Here is an 18722-nt window from a genome sequence, read left to right on the forward strand (position 1 = left end):
TTTCCCTATAAATAAAAAAGGATTGATTAAAGAAATCCTACCTTTTGTTTATTTATTATAATTATCACTACAACAAAAATAACTTTTAGCGATATTAAATATTGACACTAATAAAGAGTGTTAAATTCTTTACCGACATTAGTTAAATGGGCAACTTTCACACATAGCAAACAAAAAATTCATATTTGTATGCTATAGCAAACTTTGCATAATTGCGCTCCATAGCAAACATAAAACTGTATAATTCGCTATACATATACAAGTGTATAATTCGCTGGCCTAAATTATATAATTCGCTAGCCTATTTCGCTGAAATTGTATAATTCGATATCCTATTTCACTGCAATTGTATAATGCACAATTGTATAATTTACTGCCTATTTCGCTGCAATATTAAGTGTATAGCAAGAAGATATATGTTTTTCTCTCGCTTTATACAAAACAAAACAGAATTATACACTTCTGTGTATAAAGCGAGAGAGGCGAGCGAGAATGGAGAGTGTCGAGCGAGATTTCTAGGAGAGAGACGCTGGCAAATTTTAGCTAACGTTTGCTATGGAGCACAATTAAATCAAACCTTAGCTATTCCATTTATTTTAGGTTATTAATTTGTTATTATATATAATTTTCCCTAGTCAAATACCATTAGAAGCAATAAAGACTTTAGAGGAAATTTTTTATTTTAAACAAGGTACAACCAACAAAATTTGTATGAGGATCCACTAAGTTTTTAACACGTGAATTGTGGGGGCCCAAACCGTCAGTTAAGGCTAAAATGAAACCAAAAGGAAAGGGAAAGTAAAGTTTGGATGAGAATTGAAAGAGAAATTGCGGGGTCCACTTTAAATTCAATTAAGTAAACTAAAAATATTTTATTCAAAGTGAAATAGTGTAAGTAAGAAGGAAATAAAAAGTCATTATTAGCTGATAGATATTTTTATTTTTTATTTTATATCCATATTTATTTAATGCAGTGAAATTTTTATCAAAAAAATTATTTTTATATTTTAAAATATAAGATAAAATAAAGTTTTATTTACACTCTATTTTCTTTATATTTGTGTTACTTTTGAAAATAGTTCTATATATTGCAAGATAAGATAAGATTTGTTATATTTTAATCATTTTCATATTTACATTATTTAAAAAAGTAAATATTTAGTATATGAAAAGAAAAAAAGACTTGAAAAATGCAACAAAGTGAAAATTTTTTAAAAAGTATCTTATGATCTAATGAGCATATTATTAGAGTATTATTTTTATCTTAATGATGTTAAATGAATAATAACATTATACAGTACAAATTTCATTTTAATTTGAGCAAAATAGTCAAATTTCTACCTATTATATTTCTATTAAATCGTACACCATTTATATTAAATTTATTGAATACGTTTTTCTACTTTAATTTATTTCTAAAAATAGTAATAAATTCCTTCAATTTGGGCACGACTTATTTGACATTTTTATTAAAATATATTTTTTCTACGTATCAAATGACTATATCCTTAGTTACTTTTTTACTGAGTTCACTTCCAATACAATATTTTTAATTTATTTAATTGAATTTAACGTGGACCCCACCAATTCCTCTTCCCATTCCCATCCAAACTTTATATTCTCTCTCCTTTTGGTTTTATTTTTCAGCCTTAACATGGGCTCCACAATCCACGTGTCAAAAATTTAATGGATTCTCATACAATTTTATTGGTTGTACTTCGCTTAAAATAAAAATTTTCACTTTAGGGATATATATCTAGAGTGTTAATTATCGCTAAAAATATATATTTAGCGGCAATTAATAATTAAATGTCGCTAATGGTCATTTTTGTTGCAGTGTATCCTCTATAAGTTTTACAAATATTTAAAATTTCTCATTTTTCTCTTAAATAGAAAATGTCATTAATGTATCTGACATTGTTTTTAATGTATCTGTACTTTAATTTTTGGCCATTAGTGTATCCGACCCTCTTTTTAATGTATCAGTGCTTTGATTTTTTGCCATTAATGTATCCTGCCCCTCTTTTTAATGTATCAATACTTATATTATTGTATCAGTTTGAGAGATTTCTGTAATCATAAACTTATGAGGATAAATTATAATTTTACCTCAAAAATATGTAATTTTTGTAATTTACCTAATAAAAAATCACAAAAAAATTCTTTAATAACACAAGAATCTATAATTGGGCTTTTGAAGCCCAGTATACTTGGGTCTTGGGCCAATGCTAGTTCAAGTCCGCGGCTAATAATAGGTCTTTTGCACACAACGGCACAAGTAACATGAATGGTCAAAAGTTAGACATTGTTCAAGTTTAATACATCTTAATACATTCTTTGTTGAATTGTTTCATATTATGTTTACTTTTTTTTTTTTAACAATACATAAATATTTTAAAGGAAATATGATATAAATTAGTACATTTTAATAAATAATTATTAATTTTAGCGATACTTTTTATTTATTATCTTTTATAACAATACTATGTTAAATCTGCAATATAAATTAAAAGCGAATTATGTATGCAATATATATGAATTATAATTGTTTTTTGAAATGTATTATGTTTGTTTGGTAAAAATTTGACACATTGTATTATAAGTGTATTAAAAGGTGTGATAAATGTATTATCCATCATTAAAACTTGTATTATATATGAATAATAAATTGTTCTTTGTAATATGTATTAAACTTGTATTATAAATGAATTAAAAGTGATCAAGTGAAAAAAGATATTATTGCTATAAATGGTAAATATTTTTTTATTTTAGTATATTTATATAAGTTTCCCTATTTTAAATACTTTATTCATTTTTATTTGTTCAGATTAAACTTTGCAGATTTCTTGATAAATAATACTAATTGACATAAATATTTTATCATAACTATTCATATAAATGGTGTTTAATTTTAGATTTTGAAATTAATTTAAAAAAAAGGTAAAATATAAAAGTATTTCTTTTGATTTTGATAAAAATTACAAATAAAATTAAATTATATTTTTAATATTATAAACAAGTAAAAATGAACGACGGATGAATAGTAATGTTCGATCTAATCAGCAATTCGAAACCTCGTGAAGTAGCTAGCTAGCTGTCTCTTGCGTGCATACCTCGACTTCTAAGTAACGCCATCCTCTTTAAAAATTTATAAAACTTTCAAAGTAGCCAAAAAAAAAAAAAATTCAAATTAACAATATGTGTATCCTCTAATGTTATAATACACCAATAACTTAAAATATATTTTAACTATTAAGTTACACTAATAAAGTTAACCCCCTCCACAGCCGTCTCATAATATTTATCATATATATTATTTGATTATTTTAAACCTAATTAATTCGAGTAAATTTGATTTAATATTTTTAAATTAAACTTAGATACTAAAAATCAAATATTACAAGTTGCAATCCTTCTAATACTAATATTAATATAGTAAATAAATATATCTTAAACTATTGATTAAAATTTAAATAATTTAACTCTTGAAAAGTAAAATATAGCTAAGTATTTTGGTATAAGAGTGATTATGTTTAAGACAATCTTGTTTGGCAATATTTACTTATAATTAGTTCTTTTGGAAAAGATAGTGCATTTTTATATTTTATTAATAAGAGACTTTAAAGTCATACATGTATGATAAAATATGTACTTAAACCACAATTTTAAAATCAGTATTTCCTTTTAGAATTTCTTTTATTAAAATCAAACTAGGACAAACAACAACGTGGAGTGAGTAAAATCTAAGGATGGATAAATACAACTGTATAAGTATGACGTATATAAATATATATATGATGATGCCTATGTTTTTCTTCTATTTAATACATATATACTCCCACACGATCTTATCTTTAATGTTGAAACACACCAAAGAAAAACAAGTTTTACATCATGTATCAATATATAAACAATGTACATTTGTACCTGTATAAGTGTATATATATATATATTAAAGTTCAACTAATTTAAATTCACGTTAGATAAGATTTTTTCAAAAATAACAACTGTTTACCTTAAAAAATAAATAGATCTTATACGGAATTTAAACTTGAAACCTCAATTTCATTGATTACGCCAAACCCTTTGATAAATACATTTTACAGGAAAGGACCTAAAATATTCTTAAAGTATTGAAAATGGTACAAAATTACCCTCCATCCACCTATTGGCTCTAAAATACCCTTCTCACCCACCTATTGGGTCCAAAATACCCTTGTCATCCACCTTTTGGTTCAAAATTGACCACTTATTTAACGGTTTTATATTTAAACTATTTAAATATTTTTTAAAATACGTGGCGCTCAACTATTTGTTATAATTTAACTTAAAAGTATAATTTATAAATCAAATCATTACCTACCCATTACTAATTAAATTCCTCTATATTAATAAACCCATCACATTAATAAATCACCGATAAACTTAAAAGTCTGACTATGTTCATCTTAATTATTCTTACGTCTCAATTATGTGATGTTACTTCATAGAACTTTTTTTCAAAATAATATATTAAAGGTTTTAAAACAAATCATAAATATTTATAAAATTATATTTAAAAAAAGTGCATGAATTAATCGGGATGTATTACTTCTTACATTTAATCATAAATTTCTAATTCAATTTTGAAAGAAAGTGTCCTCCTAAATAAGCGACTCAACCTAAATTCAATTGGGGCTTCGATTCGGACTCGAATAATTTTGAATGTCATTTTCAGGAATCTATAATTTTATCGCGTTTTAGTAGTGTTTATGATAATTTTGATATTATAATTGGATTATAAATTGGGTGAGGTTTAGTTAGTAATGAGTGGGTAATGGGTTGGTTTATAAATTATATTAATAAATTAAAATTATAACCAAAAGTTGAACGCCAAGTATTTTTAAAAATATTTAAAGAGTTTAATTTTAAAACAATTAAAAAAGTGGTCAATTTTGAACCCAAAGGTGGATGACAAGGGTATTTTGGAGCCAATAGGTGGATGAAAAGGACATTTTGGAGCCAAAAGGTGGATGAAGGGTAATTTTATACCATTTTCAATACTTTAAAAATATTTTAGGCCATTTTCCGTACATTTTATATACATCATATATCAATTTATAAAAAAATGTACATTTGTTGGGTATGATCGACGACTATTTATGACAATTTTTTCTCTGGTAAAAATGTGTTGAAGCTTATCATGGATATATGTATGCATGGCTTATCTACTTTCCTACCCTTTGTTACAAGACAAAATCTGACTTCAAATAGCTAGGCTTCATATATAATTAATGAGTCTTTAATCATAAATAATCTGTTAAAAAAGTAGCATAGAAATTAAGAACGTCGTGACAAAACATATATAGTATTGTTGTATGTCATATATTCGAAGATTTAATTAATTAATGTGCACCGTTTCCATAGAAACAAACAAATTTCAATCTTCACTCAGCAACTAGCAAAATCATGGACACATGTCTTAGACTCCATCCCCTTTATCTATGAGTAACCGTTTACAATTCTACCTTTATATATATATATAAATAAAAACATGTCTAACTAGTCCTTCTAACAATTAATTAATGTCTTCAAAAATGTCCACTTTCACCACCTTTATTCTTCTTCTTCTCTTAGCAATTATTGTTTCTAATAATATTAATAATGTCACTAGCAACCAAGATGTTTTAATTAATAATAAGGTGGTGAGGGTGTTAAGTGCCATGAAATGGGCTAAGGGTACTCTAAAAGGACAATTATTACTTAATAAAGAGGCAGAGGACCAAAGCTATAATGAATGTGTGAAGCTTTATGAAGAGACTGAGCCAAGGCTAGCAAGATTAGTTGTGTTTGGTGGTGATAATCACAAGTATAATTACAGCCATGATGATGCTATTACTTGGTTAAGTGCAGCATTAGCAAGTCATAGGAGTTGTTTAGATGGCTTAAAAGAGAAAGGTTTAGCTACTTTTATTGTAAGTAGAAATGAAGAAGCTCAAAACTTGACCTTGTTGCTTAAGGATGCATTGTTTCATTATCGACAACTATCGACTCACACAAGAACGGGTGAGTTTCATTTATTTTTTCATACTTATCACTTTACTGCAATTCTTATCAGTGACAAAATTAGCCCAAAATAATGCATAATAGAATTTTAACTTATAAATGATGCATAATGGAATTTTAACTTATATACATTAATTAATAGTATGACGTAATGTTTATTGTGGCTTGTCTCTCTTTCGTTTTAAAATATTTGTCATATTTTATATTTCGAGACATAATTTAATTAATTTTTAAAGTTAATTTAATATTTTAAAATTAGTATTCTAGATTCGAAAATTATGCGAAAAGTATTATATATTGTAATTTTTCTCATATGAAATTTATATTATTTGATTCTCGGTAAGTGTAACGTGACAAATATTTTGAAATATTTTAAAAGCGATAGAATATAATTTAAGCTGATGTGAAAAGATATTTACCTTATTATATAAGTTACTAGTATTAATTTTACTTTTCCCTTTTAATGGTCCTTTTGGGTGGGTCCACATTTGTTTTATTTAATATTTTTTAATACTTAATTTTTATCAATCGATACACAAATTTCATACTATTTGGTTGTCTACATCATAATTACATATATAATTGTTCGAAAACGCAAAGAGTAGTTTTACGGTAATATAAATTATAATATGAGAATCAATAGTGACAAGTTTATGTTATTTATATATTTTTGGGATGATGTTTGGTTCATTGGAAATTTTCTCTTAATGAAATCTATGGGTATAATATAAAACATGTCTTTTCTTTCTAAATTGGGAAACAAATTTTTTATTTTCAATTTAGCCTTGTCACGGCGAAGGGTAGTCCAGCATACATGTTTCATTGGAAAATTATATGGTTTACAAAAGTTAGATAGTACGAGCTATTATGAATGTATATTTAGTTCACACCTTTTATATAATTAAGAAGAAAAGTTGCACACTCACAAATTTCTAATTTCGCCAAGAAATTTTTTTGAAGTAATTGTGTCATTATCTTGTTTTATTCGAGAATTACTTATCTCGGAATTGTTATCTCAAGCATCTAAGTGCTAGTATAAATAATCCGAAGAATGCTAACAAAACTAACCCTTCATTCATATACATGTATTTTTAGTGACAGGGGAACAACTAATACCAATTAGCTCCAATGAAGAAGGCAAAGGGCTTTTGGCATCATGGAATGCAGCTACTTCCAAACCTGATATAGTAGTTGCACTAGATGGTTCTGGCAATTACAAGACCATCAACGACGCGGTGGCTGCGCTCTCCAGTATGACACGACCAGAAAGAACAGTTGTGTATGTCAAATCTGGTACATACCGCGAAAATGTTGAAATTGGAAAGGGACTCAATAACTTAATGTTTGTTGGTGATGGCATTGACAAAACTATCGTTACTGGTTCTAAAAATGTCCCAGATGGAGCTACCACCTTGAACTCAGCTACATTTGGTAAGTACTACCTATACTAGAAATATAGCACAATTACCTCTGTTGATGTTCGAGCCAGTTTGTATATGTTGTTTACATGAACTACAACTTTAGTCATATATAATGTCCGTTTTATTATAGGTGTATCGGCTGATGGATTTTGGGCCAGGGACATGACATTTGAGAACACAGCAGGACCACACAAGCATCAAGCAGTGGCACTAAGAGTAGGCTCAGATCTCTCGATTTTCTATCGTTGCAGCTTCAAAGGTTATCAAGACACGCTCTTGGTACACTCTCTAAGACAATTTTATCGCGATTGCCACATATATGGTACCATCGACTTCATATTTGGTGATGCATCTGCCGTATTTCAAAATTGTGACATTTTTGTTAAGAGACCAATGGATTCCCAATCCAACATGATAACAGCACAAGGGAGGGATGATTCAAATGAAAATACAGGAATTGTTATACTAAATTCGCGAGTTTCTTCATCTTCGGAGTTCACTGCTGTTAAAGATAGTTTCAAGAATTACCTCGGCAGACCGTGGAAAAAGTATTCAAGGACAGTGTTTATTAAGACGGATTTGGATGGATTGATTGATCCGAAAGGGTGGAAAGAATGGAGTGGTGATTTTGCACTTTCAACGTTATATTATGCAGAGTATATGAACACAGGGAGGGGAGCTAATACAGGAAACAGAGTAAATTGGCCTGGTTTTCATGTGTTGCATGATGCCAATGAAGCAAGCCAATTTACAGTGAGAAATTTCATACAAGGTGAATCTTGGATCCCAGCAAGTGGAGTGCCATATTGGGCTGGCATATGATATGTTATTTGTCAAGACACTCAAGAATGTGGAGGGTATTAAATTGAGAAATGTGCATGTTACTAATAAAGTTGTATTTATAGAAATTATGTTCGTTTGGTAGGGTGTTTACAAATAGTAAAATAGGTGTACTAATAAAAATAAGAAGTATGACATAATTTCTAGAAATATTGTTCGCTTATAAATATCCTCCATAAATATGGACAAAGGATATGAAAAAAGTTATGACGGACAATTACGTTTAATAAGTATCTAAGAATATATAATTCTTTTGTTCTTTATGTAGAAATTGTTTCCATTGAACCTTTTGAATAATACACAAAGCCAAGCCATTCAACATTTTGAATATCAGTCATCATCTCTATTTACATGAGCCACTCAACATTTTGAATAATACACACACAAGAGTATATATACGTTTGAAATTATGTATTATCTTTAATTCAATAATTTAAATATTAATTAAAAAATTATATCAGTATATCTAATTGTGTTTCCAAATGGTATGACTACGAATGTCATTTTCTATATATTTTCAAACTGTTTCATATTTAGTTGTTCTATGTGATTAGTATATTTTTATAAGTCATATTTTTTTTTTGATCTTAACAAATTTATATATTTTACAACTTTTCTCTTTTAACAAATACTAGATTTTAGATAAATTTAACTTGATATTTGATTAGGTTATAAATATAAGTTAAAAATTATTTTTTTATATTCATCAAATGATATCAAATAAATTAAAAGGAATGGAGTAATAAATTAGTCAACTTCAATGTATTCTGAGAGAAATAGTAACATGATTCTTAAAAGTAAAATCTCTAATCATATTACACAATTTTATTTTCATAAAAGTGATATATAAATGAGTTTTGTTACATTATCAAATATTAATAAATGTTTTAATTACCTTTGTAACGAAAACGAATACAATTTGTTGGAAATCCAAAATGTTATTGCTCGTAGGAGTATATTAAAGTTTTTTTAGTACGTAATATATACTTTGTTTTTAGCGGTCCATATATGTAACATTTTTGTTCTTTTTAAAATTATTTTTTGGAGTTGATATATTAGTCCTTTTTCCGCTAGAAAACCCTAAACTGAAAAACCCTTCTTGCTATTCTCCACTCCCATAACCATTTTCAAAGGTCAGCTTTATACAGCTTCAAAGATTCAACCATTTTAATCCGTTGTTTTTATTTAATTTAATTTAATTTTTTTTATATGTATATTGGGATGATTAATAATGATTTTGTACTTTGTAGAGTTATTGGAAGAATCCATGGCAGGAGGATCAGAAGTGGTTGAAGCTGCTTTATCTTGTGCTAAATGTGGCAAGCCTGCTCATCTTCAGTATGTATCCACTCTTTGTAATTTTTATATGAGTTTTAAGTGTTTCTGCAATTATTAAAAAGTTGTAGTTTGTAATTTCCTTTGTTGAATTTGAATATTTGGATACAAATAAATGTTTTCAAGTATTCAACTGTGTTTGAGCTTATGCGAATGGCTTATTTGTGTGTAGGATTTAAGAAAGAGATAATGTTTTGAGGGTTAAGTGGATTTTTCAAGGGGTTAAGATGAAATAGGATGTTCTAATTCTAGTAGGTAGAAAACAGTAGTATTTTTAGTATTATGACTTGAAGATGGAATGGAGGGATTGTCGTTAGCTCATACATTTAAATACAAATGATCTTTCTCGTAACTTGGGGATTTTTTGTGCCCTTTATGTAGCGGTGATAGGCTATATTCATTCTTTTCAGTTTGAGTGAGGTCTATTGTTGGCAAAGGTTATACGATGTGATATAAAGTCCCGAGTTTGAAATCCTAGCTGGTGGGAGCAAGTTTAGTTTCTAATGGTGCTGATAAAGAAAGTCTAGTATCTAAGTGGTAAAGATTAGAGGGCAGGCCCATTATCCTTTGGGTTTCTGAAGAACCAGGGGATTTCTCGTTTATAAAAAAAATAGTATAGGTTCTATGGTGGTTTAAAGCTGAATGGTTGATGATGCTGATGATGTCTGGATGTAACAGAGTATTTCTGTAAGGATATCATCAGCTTGCATTTCTGGACCTTCTTATAATTATCCTTGAACTTTGAAGTTCAATGCATCCAACAACTGTTTGCAGTTGCAATGTGTGATCTTTTAGCTGTTGTAGTTTGCAATTGCGGTGTGTGATCTTTTAGCTGTTGTAGTTGTACTGCCTATAATTGTTTTATTCAGTGCTATTACTTTCAGAGAAAAGTTTCTGCCAGTGATATCTTTGTTAAATTATTTTTTCTTTTATTTGAAGGTGTCCTAAGTGCGTGGAGTTAAAGCTTCCTCGTGAAGGAGCTGCTTTCTGGTTTGTAGCTTTGACCATTCTTTTTTCTGAACTATTTTCTCCATTTTTCATCATGTAGCTGAAGCTTAAATTTGGCATTACTGATATGTATAGTTTATAACTTTATATCATAGCCGAAACCATCCATCTGTGGGAAATAAGCTAGTCTTCTTTTTAGCAGTTTATACATGGTATGTATTAGTTCGGTGTAGCTGTTGTGATGTAAGAGAGGGATAAGGGTGTACCCACTGCTTGTTAAAGATTTGATATGTGAATAACCTGTGCTCCTTCATGCTATGTTTGCAGAACTTTTTGTAATAGGTTTATTGTCTATTATCTATTAGAAAGCTGGACTCCCTGTTTTCATTAGTTGTTCAATGTCAAAAACTCAGGTTTCAGTAGTGGAAAGTGAAACAACGAGAAGACATAAGAAGAATATAACATTGTAGCTACTAAACAAAATGTTTGGAGAACTGCAACCTCCTGTCTGATAGATCAACTCAAAGTGGATTTGGAAAGTTATTACTGCTTAAATGTGAACAGAACAAAAAATATGAATTGCTAATGGGACGAGAATCTCTTCCCATGATAATAAGTTAGATCTTTATTTTCTCTGGCTATTAGCCTAATACCTTGATTTTAATGCAAGTTACTTCTTGTCAGCACGCAGGATTGTTTTAAGGCATCATGGAGTTCTCACAAGTCTGTCCACTTGAAGGCAAAATTATCATCTCTGGCAACTGAAAGTTTAGGTGAACAAAATGCAGCCTCACCTAGTGATGGTTGGCTTTATTGCTTGAGGAAAGGACAGGCTCGAACACCGAAAATTCCGCATTTTGACTGGACTGGGTATGTTGGATATTGTTCTTAATCTTCGACCTTTGCTGATGTAATATATACGTACTTCACATCCTTGTTTGGATTTTCATGGTTCCTCTCCAATTAGAAAAGTAAGAACTATGCATTTATTCTATAATGGACTACTTTCTAATTTGATCCTATCATGTCTTGCATAAAACTTAAAACCCCCTGGTCATATTTTAGTTGGTCCCAAAACATCTAACTCTGTGAATGACAGTAAGACACTGTTATGGCATCAGTGAATTGTCCTTAGAATGCATTTCTCACTGACATTTATTTCCAGCGACAGTTTCGTTGAACTGTCCTACTCTCAATGTAGAATTAGTAAAGGCCCTGACAAGTTCTTGGTGAAAATAAAACTGGCTAGCACAGTGTATTTTGGAGTCAGTCTGTTCATTCTTCTCCTTTGATTGTCGGATGCTTGTCTTTCCTTCTTGTCTATTGCTCCGTTTGAACATTTTTTTTGCTAGGCGCAGCTGCAAGGATGACGGAATCACTCTTCCTATTCTTTTCTTAATCTTTTCACTCTTATTTTCTGGAAGTTGGCAATTTGCATTTGTTTGTTGTCCAAAACCTAAGGTGCTTATGTTTTTCAGGACACTAAGGCCCTATCCAATATCAGAAAAGCGTGCTGTACCTGCTCACATTGATCTACCTGATTGGGCAAATGACGTGAGTCATCTCTACTGATTTCTGCATATTTCAAGTGTTAGTCCCCGTTTAATACACACACACTCAAACTTTACACATACACAGGCGCACATGCACACATGTGTTTTGCCCTGTCTCTTATGGAGCTGGATACCAAGAATGTTGACAGCTGCTTCAATTAATTTGCTTATCATTGGGAACTTTGGTGCCTAAAATTGCACGTTTGATTATGATTAGCAATTGTAGAAAATATGTTCTTTATCTTAGTTCGTTTCTGTTATTTTTGTAGGGTATCCCAAAAATTGAACCCAGTAGTGATTTGCAGCATGTTGTTGAGGTACTAATTATGTTGAGTTAGTAATGATTTGCAGTTACACTAGATCTCTTTGTAGTGACAAACAAGGTTTTTTCTCACCACCTGCTTCTTTTGTCTTTAAATGTTCTGAAGATCAAAACTCCAGAGCTGATTGAGAGAATGAGAGAAACTTGCCGAGTAAGTATTGCCACTTCATGTCTCTTGATTGTGTTATACCAATAAATTGTCTTTTTAATTAGTTTTCCAAAAGATCATTGTTGTCACTTAATGAAGCATAGACATTTACATTTGCTCCATCCTTTATAAAATACACGGTTTGTGAAGTTGATATGAATTAATTCTTGGAGAGTTCATACCATTCTTTGGAGTATTGATGTGGCCTAGGGAACTTGTTGGGCTTTTGGAAGATGTGTTGACATTTATGACTACACCAACCAAAAGGGGACGAAAATAATGAGGAAAGGAATTATGCAAATGGATAATGGAGTTGAAGCAGATTGTCAATAATATACTACTATATTATGCTCTGTTATATTTTGGTAATATATGCAATTGCTTCCTGGCAAGACTTTTGTGGAAGATCTGAGTGAGATTGAAGCCTAGAAATGTATGAGTTCACATTTTATTTTTAGAGATCAGATAGAAACCAAGTTAGGAGGACTTGGGTCGGATGTTACAACTAGGGGTAGTTTCAATCTGATGTGTGAATTTTGAGAGATCAATCAATAACTAGGAATCAAAGTCTTGAATGTATCTCTGGGACTACTGCCAGGTGCTGTTTCCTTCCTGTAGCAATGCTTTTTAGATAGTAGATTACTTGGTTTTACTAGCACCTAAGTTTCTAGAGAAGTTATCTTTTCCATCGTCTATTGTCCAGTCGACAACACTCAATCACCCATCACTTATTGTCTAATCAAAAGCACTCAATTCGATGACATCCCAAGCGACAAAGGAGTGGTTACCTTCTCTGCATTAGTGTGCGATGCCTTCTATGCTAGCTAAAGCACAGCTGTACACTTGAACTGATAGTCGTCCAACCTACACTTGAACTGATAGTCGTCCAACCTAAGGGGACACCACATACATCAGCCTCATTTGCCAAGTTCTCGTGTTTCATTGAACGTACTTGTCCTATTATACTCAACTGGGCTGGGGACTTGATCAATTAATCGAAAGAGATGAAGGGTGGTTAGTGTCCTAGGTTATAAAGTTTTCATGCCCTGCTGCTTTGGTGAAGGACCATGGTATAAGCATGTTTACTTGGTTCTTCATCAGTATTTTAGATTCTGTGCGATACCTTCTAATGCATTATGTTTAAGAATTCAATTCTATATCAGAAACAGGGATTCCTACAATATTTGTGTATTATACTGTTAGTTTATGATTTTTAAGTACCTGGTTGAGAGATGGTGAGGGGATAAATATCGGGCATGGCGGGCAGTGCTTTGGTCCTTCAGCTTAATTGTTTTTGTTTGTTTAGAGTTGTTGTTTATTATTGTACATATATCTTCAGATAGGAAGGGAGGTTTTGGATGCAGCTGCTCGTATGATTAGACCTGGCGTGACTACTGATGAAATTGATGCAGTGGTCCATGAGGCTACTGTTGCTGCTGGTATGTTGATAAAACTCTTATTATTAATTGATTCTCATGCTTGCAAATTTTAGTTGGGGTCATTTCCACTTACCAACATGTTACATTTAGTGTTTTTGAGTTTATGTTGATATGTTCATAGTTTGAATCACTTAATCAAGTTATTATGTCAAAGCACAATCCTTTAATTCTTTTCAACTAGTGTATCAAAAGCTCAAAGGTTCGATGGGGCTTTAGGCGCAAAGAAAGCGCGGGTCTTAATGATAAAAGGTGCAAAGGGAGAAAAAACAAATATATATGTACAGTCCAAGACTAATTATAGTCAGGATTCACAAAATATATGAACAAAGAAATTGGAAAAAGAAATTGATAAAGTCAATTATCAATTGTTTCGTGTCGCCTGTTCAGAAGAGGCTCATCGGCAAGGAAAAGTATGTCTTAGAACCTTGATGACAAGACTGAAGCGTACATTAAGCGAGGTGAAGCTCTCAATACATTTTGAGCCTCCCTTCGGGGCTTACGTGCGCCTTTGACAACATTGCTTTCAACTTGCGCATATTCACTTTAATCACATAAATTATGATACACTGATGATACTGGTCTGTATACTTGGTACAAGATGTTCTCTTTGCTTCCAAAATTGAGAACCTATGTGATCTAAGTTATTGGTTCCATGAAACTTGTTACTTGCCTTTTTCTTTCAGTATGATGCTCTGTCAAGATAGGTTGGCATATTATCCTAGCCGAAGTTTGTTGGCTTCATATTCTATCAATGACAGCTCACAGGAAGTCCTGTTCTTAGGGATATTGCTATATATGGGATCACTTAGTCTTCTTATATGTGGATCTGGTGCTTTAACTCTTTTTTTTGGTTGCATATGTAGGTGGATATCCGTCTCCCCTAAATTATCATTTTTTCCCCAAGTCATGCTGCACGTAGGTACTTTACCTTGCAAATGTTCTTTATGCACTGTGTAGCAGGTCCTAGAAATTACTAAAAGATGGAAATCTGTCTGCCTGTTGCAGGTCGGTCAATGAAGTGATCTGCCATGGGATTCCGGATGCAAGGTAAGTCTCAGCTATGAGACTAGTCTTATTTGTTCATTCAAATTAGGTCTAGTATGCCCTTTGGTTTTTAGTGAGGAGGAAAGAAGTTACCGCTCTTACCAAGTTACACTTTCTGAGAGCTTAATAATGCTGAATTACCAATGGATCTGGACCGTCTTTTGTCAATTTCCGCTCGTGTTTGCTCTTTCCTTGGCGCATTTTACTGTGTCATATGTGCTTACTGTATGTATCGTTCTGAAAAGAATTTGTTTCTGCTGTATGTCAATTGGCTTCTCTTTATTTCAGGAAATTGGAGGATGGTGATATTGTAAATGTTGATGTTACTGTTTATTACAAAGGGGTTCATGGTAAGAACCAATTTTCATGTTGATCTGTAGGTAATGTTTCAACTTTTTGCAGAATTGATGTTTAACTAGTGCACTGCTGATTATGCAGGCGATCTGAATGAAACCTTCTTTGTGGGTAATGTTGATGAAGCATCTCAACGGTTAGTCCAGTGCACATATGAGTGTTTGGAGAAAGCAATAGCAATTGGTAGGTGTTGTATGTTATGCCTTGGATCTTTATGTACATAGGTTTCACTGTTCTAAGAACCTCATACTTGATTTAGAAAAAGACCCTCATACTCAATGCCCTCGATTCATGCAGTAAAAGGTCTTACTTCTTAGTAGGGGTATTCATGGTTCGGTTTGTATGGGTTATTGATTAAAACCAAAAACAAACCAATCTAGTCGGTCTTTAAATTTTTAAAAACCAAACCAAATCAAATAAAAACCATTGGTTTGGTTCAGTTTTTGGGTTTATGACTAGCTAATGATTAATTGATCATAGTAAAACAACATACACATGAGACAACTATTTCAAGTAAGGCTTAGGAATAACAAATTTCTCTTTCACAAGATGAATATGTCTAAATCTTCTATTATGTTTTAACACTATTCCGAAGCTTTTGCATGGAGGTTCCTCCACTTCACATGTCTAACATCCAAATCAATATATAACTCTAAATAGAATGAACAAACCCTTCACAAATCAAACGGGCAAATCATTGAAGAGTAAACGGATTACTTAAAAATTGGCAATACAATACACCACACAGCATACTCACAATTAGATAATTAGACTTAGAGACTACAGTGTTAGACAATCAAACTTTTAGAGGGTTGGGTTTGGATGTTTTTCCAAGAAATGGGGTTTTAAAAGTGCTACAATGCATGTGAAATAAGTTGACTAAAACCAAATTAATATTACAAGGTACAAATATTAATAACTGTTTATGAATAACTAATATCATATATAATCATTATAAAATTAATGTATATAATTTATCAGTTTGTTTGGTTATTTTTTAGTAGAACCGAAGCCAAACCAAATATTGTTGGCTTTTAAAATTCAAAATGAAACCAAATATCAGTTTGGCTTGGTTTTCTACTAAACTGTGAAAACCCCTACTTCTTAGAAGGCATGTCCAGTAGCTTTTATAAACAAATGCAGTATGACTCGTCAATTTGACTCATTAAATATGTTTTCTTCTTTGCTACTTGGCCAGTGGTTCTCTTTGCACCTGTCTATGACAGCTTTTACCTTTTTTCTTTTGCATCTTTCTGTATATATTTACTTGGTGGTGATGAATGTTCTTGCTGAGAATTGTCTTTTCAGTATGTTTTTTAAGAGTTAAGGAAGTGAAGTTCTTCTGTGTCATTTTTTAATCGTTCCATTTCATTGCAGTTAAGCCTGGGGTACGGTTTCGGGAAATTGGAGAGGTCATCAACCGACACGCTTCTATGTCTGGATTATCTGTGGTAAGATAAAACAAAAAAAGGATTGCCTAACTACCCCATCAATTGGACCAGGGGTACTCAGTTTTTGTTTGGAGCTGACATGTTTTGCATGTTCACGTTTTATTGCAATCTTGGGTGACAGGTGAAGTCATATTGTGGTCATGGCATTGGAGAGCTTTTCCACTGTGCCCCAAATATTCCGCATTATTCAAGTATCCTCAACAATTTCTTTAAGATTTTATGGTTATTCAAATTTTCTTTTTTAATATTTAAGCCTATGTGTTGGCTCGAGCAGTGAAATGTAAATGCATCATATATTTCCTGCAATATCTAGCACTATAGAAACAGCAGTACTGATTTAAGTTATGGTACAGTTTAGTACCTTCTAGGATTGTGGCGATCTGAGTAAACGCGGCTTTACTTCTGTTATTCATCCTTTGGTTACCTTAGCCCTGATCAGGAAATAAAGCAGTTGGTGTGATGAAAGCCGGCCAAACATTTACAATTGAACCTATGATTAATGCTGGTAAGTTCGTCATTGCTAAATTCATTATGTACTATTCAATATAAATTCTCTTTCCCCTGTGTCTTGATTAATTCTATTTCAGGAGTTTGGCGTGATCGGATGTGGCCTGATGGATGGACTGCTGTGACAGCAGATGGAAAAAGAAGTGCTCAGTTTGAACACACACTCCTGGTATTATTTTATTATACATCCTTTTAGGCATCTGAATGATTAATAGTAGCTCTTTGTTGCATGATGTCTCGGATTGAATTGAGATACTTGTCTTGATGAATGGTCTTGTTGCAACTGAACACAATATATTTTACTAGAGAAAACTGTCTCATCTATTTTCCTGTTGATTGATGTGTTTATGGTGATGGATAATTTGTAGGTCACAGAGACTGGAGTTGAAGTACTGACAGGACGCCTACCGACATCTCCCAAGGTGTTCCCTTGGTTGAGTTCTTGATTTGTCTTCTGCATTCTTTTGCCGGTCATAAAAAAAGTCTCAAGTTGGTCTGTTTGTGTAACACATGTATTTTTTAGTTGATGAATTTTCTGAAATTTTGGTCTCAAACTATATGAACAAATGTGCTTTTATCGACTCAGGTGCTACATTCAAAGCTGATACGTTTTGGTTACCTGATTTCTGTTATAAATTTAGCTCTCTACCTAGGGGCTTGTTTGGTTTGCCATTAAGAAAAATAACATTGTATAACTACACTGATAATTCATATTTTGGTATAAAAGTTTGTTTACTAAGCAGCTTCTGTGTTATGAATATTGCGATTAGCTCTTCGGAAGTACTAATATAATGTCTGGTTTAGGGCATAAAATTTTGCATTATACATAACACATGTGGGAAGTAAGACGTGACACGTAAACATGTAAAATGGATATTGCTATTCAAGTTGATTATTTACTTTGATCTTGCAGTTTTTAATATAGCAATTCTTATATTATCATTTCATTGTCTCAGTATCATTGTCCACTGTAAAACAATATTAGTAGGATTTGTGATTATAATAATTTACAGAAATAGTATCAACCAACGGTCCATTTCACAAGGTCACTATACACACATTAGGCTTTTTTATTAAAAGGTAATGGTTGAAATGATCTTCTGCTTTTCTTCTCTCACTTACCACCTGTGCTTGTATGACCACAGAATAATTTAATACGGATAAATAACACGTTTAACAGTGAAAAAAAAACTTCCTGTCGAAAACACCTTACGGTGCACAACCGACTAAATTATCATTTTCTACCAAAATAATATTTTTCATAAACCAGCGCCCCTACTCTTCTAGCTATATTGCAAAAAAAAAGGTCCAATTT

At 31.5% G+C, this 18722-nt stretch overlaps 2 protein-coding genes across 2 annotated transcripts; both read left to right on the forward strand.

Annotated features, from left to right (window-relative positions):
• Positions 1-5659: 5659 nt before the first annotated feature.
• On the forward strand, positions 5660-8506 carry LOC107002150 (probable pectinesterase/pectinesterase inhibitor 36). Its single transcript, XM_015200069.2, has 3 exons — positions 5660-6045; positions 7141-7476; positions 7597-8506. Exons 1-3 carry the CDS (start codon positions 5703-5705, stop codon positions 8286-8288), a joined length of 1371 nt encoding a protein of 456 aa, XP_015055555.1. The 5' UTR covers positions 5660-5702; the 3' UTR covers positions 8289-8506.
• An 803-nt stretch (positions 8507-9309) lies between these two features.
• LOC107002158 (methionine aminopeptidase 1A) lies at positions 9310-18146 on the forward strand. Its single transcript, XM_015200075.2, has 17 exons — positions 9310-9439; positions 9557-9644; positions 10581-10631; positions 11274-11459; positions 12068-12143; positions 12412-12459; positions 12571-12615; positions 13952-14051; positions 14915-14966; positions 15057-15098; positions 15384-15445; positions 15534-15632; positions 16827-16900; positions 17022-17091; positions 17340-17405; positions 17488-17576; positions 17776-18146. The coding sequence occupies exons 2-17, from the start codon at positions 9574-9576 to the stop codon at positions 17851-17853; spliced, it is 1209 nt and encodes a 402-aa protein (XP_015055561.1). The 5' UTR covers positions 9310-9439; positions 9557-9573; the 3' UTR covers positions 17854-18146.
• The last annotated feature ends 576 nt before the right edge of the window (positions 18147-18722 follow it).

Source organism: Solanum pennellii, chromosome 1 (genome assembly GCF_001406875.1).
Source record: "Solanum pennellii chromosome 1, SPENNV200".
NCBI classification, from domain to species: domain Eukaryota; kingdom Viridiplantae; phylum Streptophyta; class Magnoliopsida; order Solanales; family Solanaceae; genus Solanum; species Solanum pennellii.

Bases quoted from the DNA above. Each gene is read 5' to 3' on its own strand.
- LOC107002150 (XM_015200069.2), top strand. From the start codon at position 5,703: ATGAAATGGGCTAAGGGTACTCTAAAAGGACAATTATTACTTAATAAA. The intron at 6,046-7,140 runs GTGAGTTTCATT...ATGTATTTTTAG, and splicing joins ATCGACTCACACAAGAACGG to TGACAGGGGAACAACTAATA. The intron at 7,477-7,596 runs GTAAGTACTACC...GTTTTATTATAG, and splicing joins CTTGAACTCAGCTACATTTG to GTGTATCGGCTGATGGATTT.
- LOC107002158 (XM_015200075.2), top strand. From the start codon at position 9,574: ATGGCAGGAGGATCAGAAGTGGTTGAAGCTGCTTTATCTTGTGCTAAA. The intron at 10,632-11,273 runs GTTTGTAGCTTT...ACTTCTTGTCAG, and splicing joins CGTGAAGGAGCTGCTTTCTG to CACGCAGGATTGTTTTAAGG. The intron at 15,633-16,826 runs GTAGGTGTTGTA...ATTTCATTGCAG, and splicing joins GGAGAAAGCAATAGCAATTG to TTAAGCCTGGGGTACGGTTT.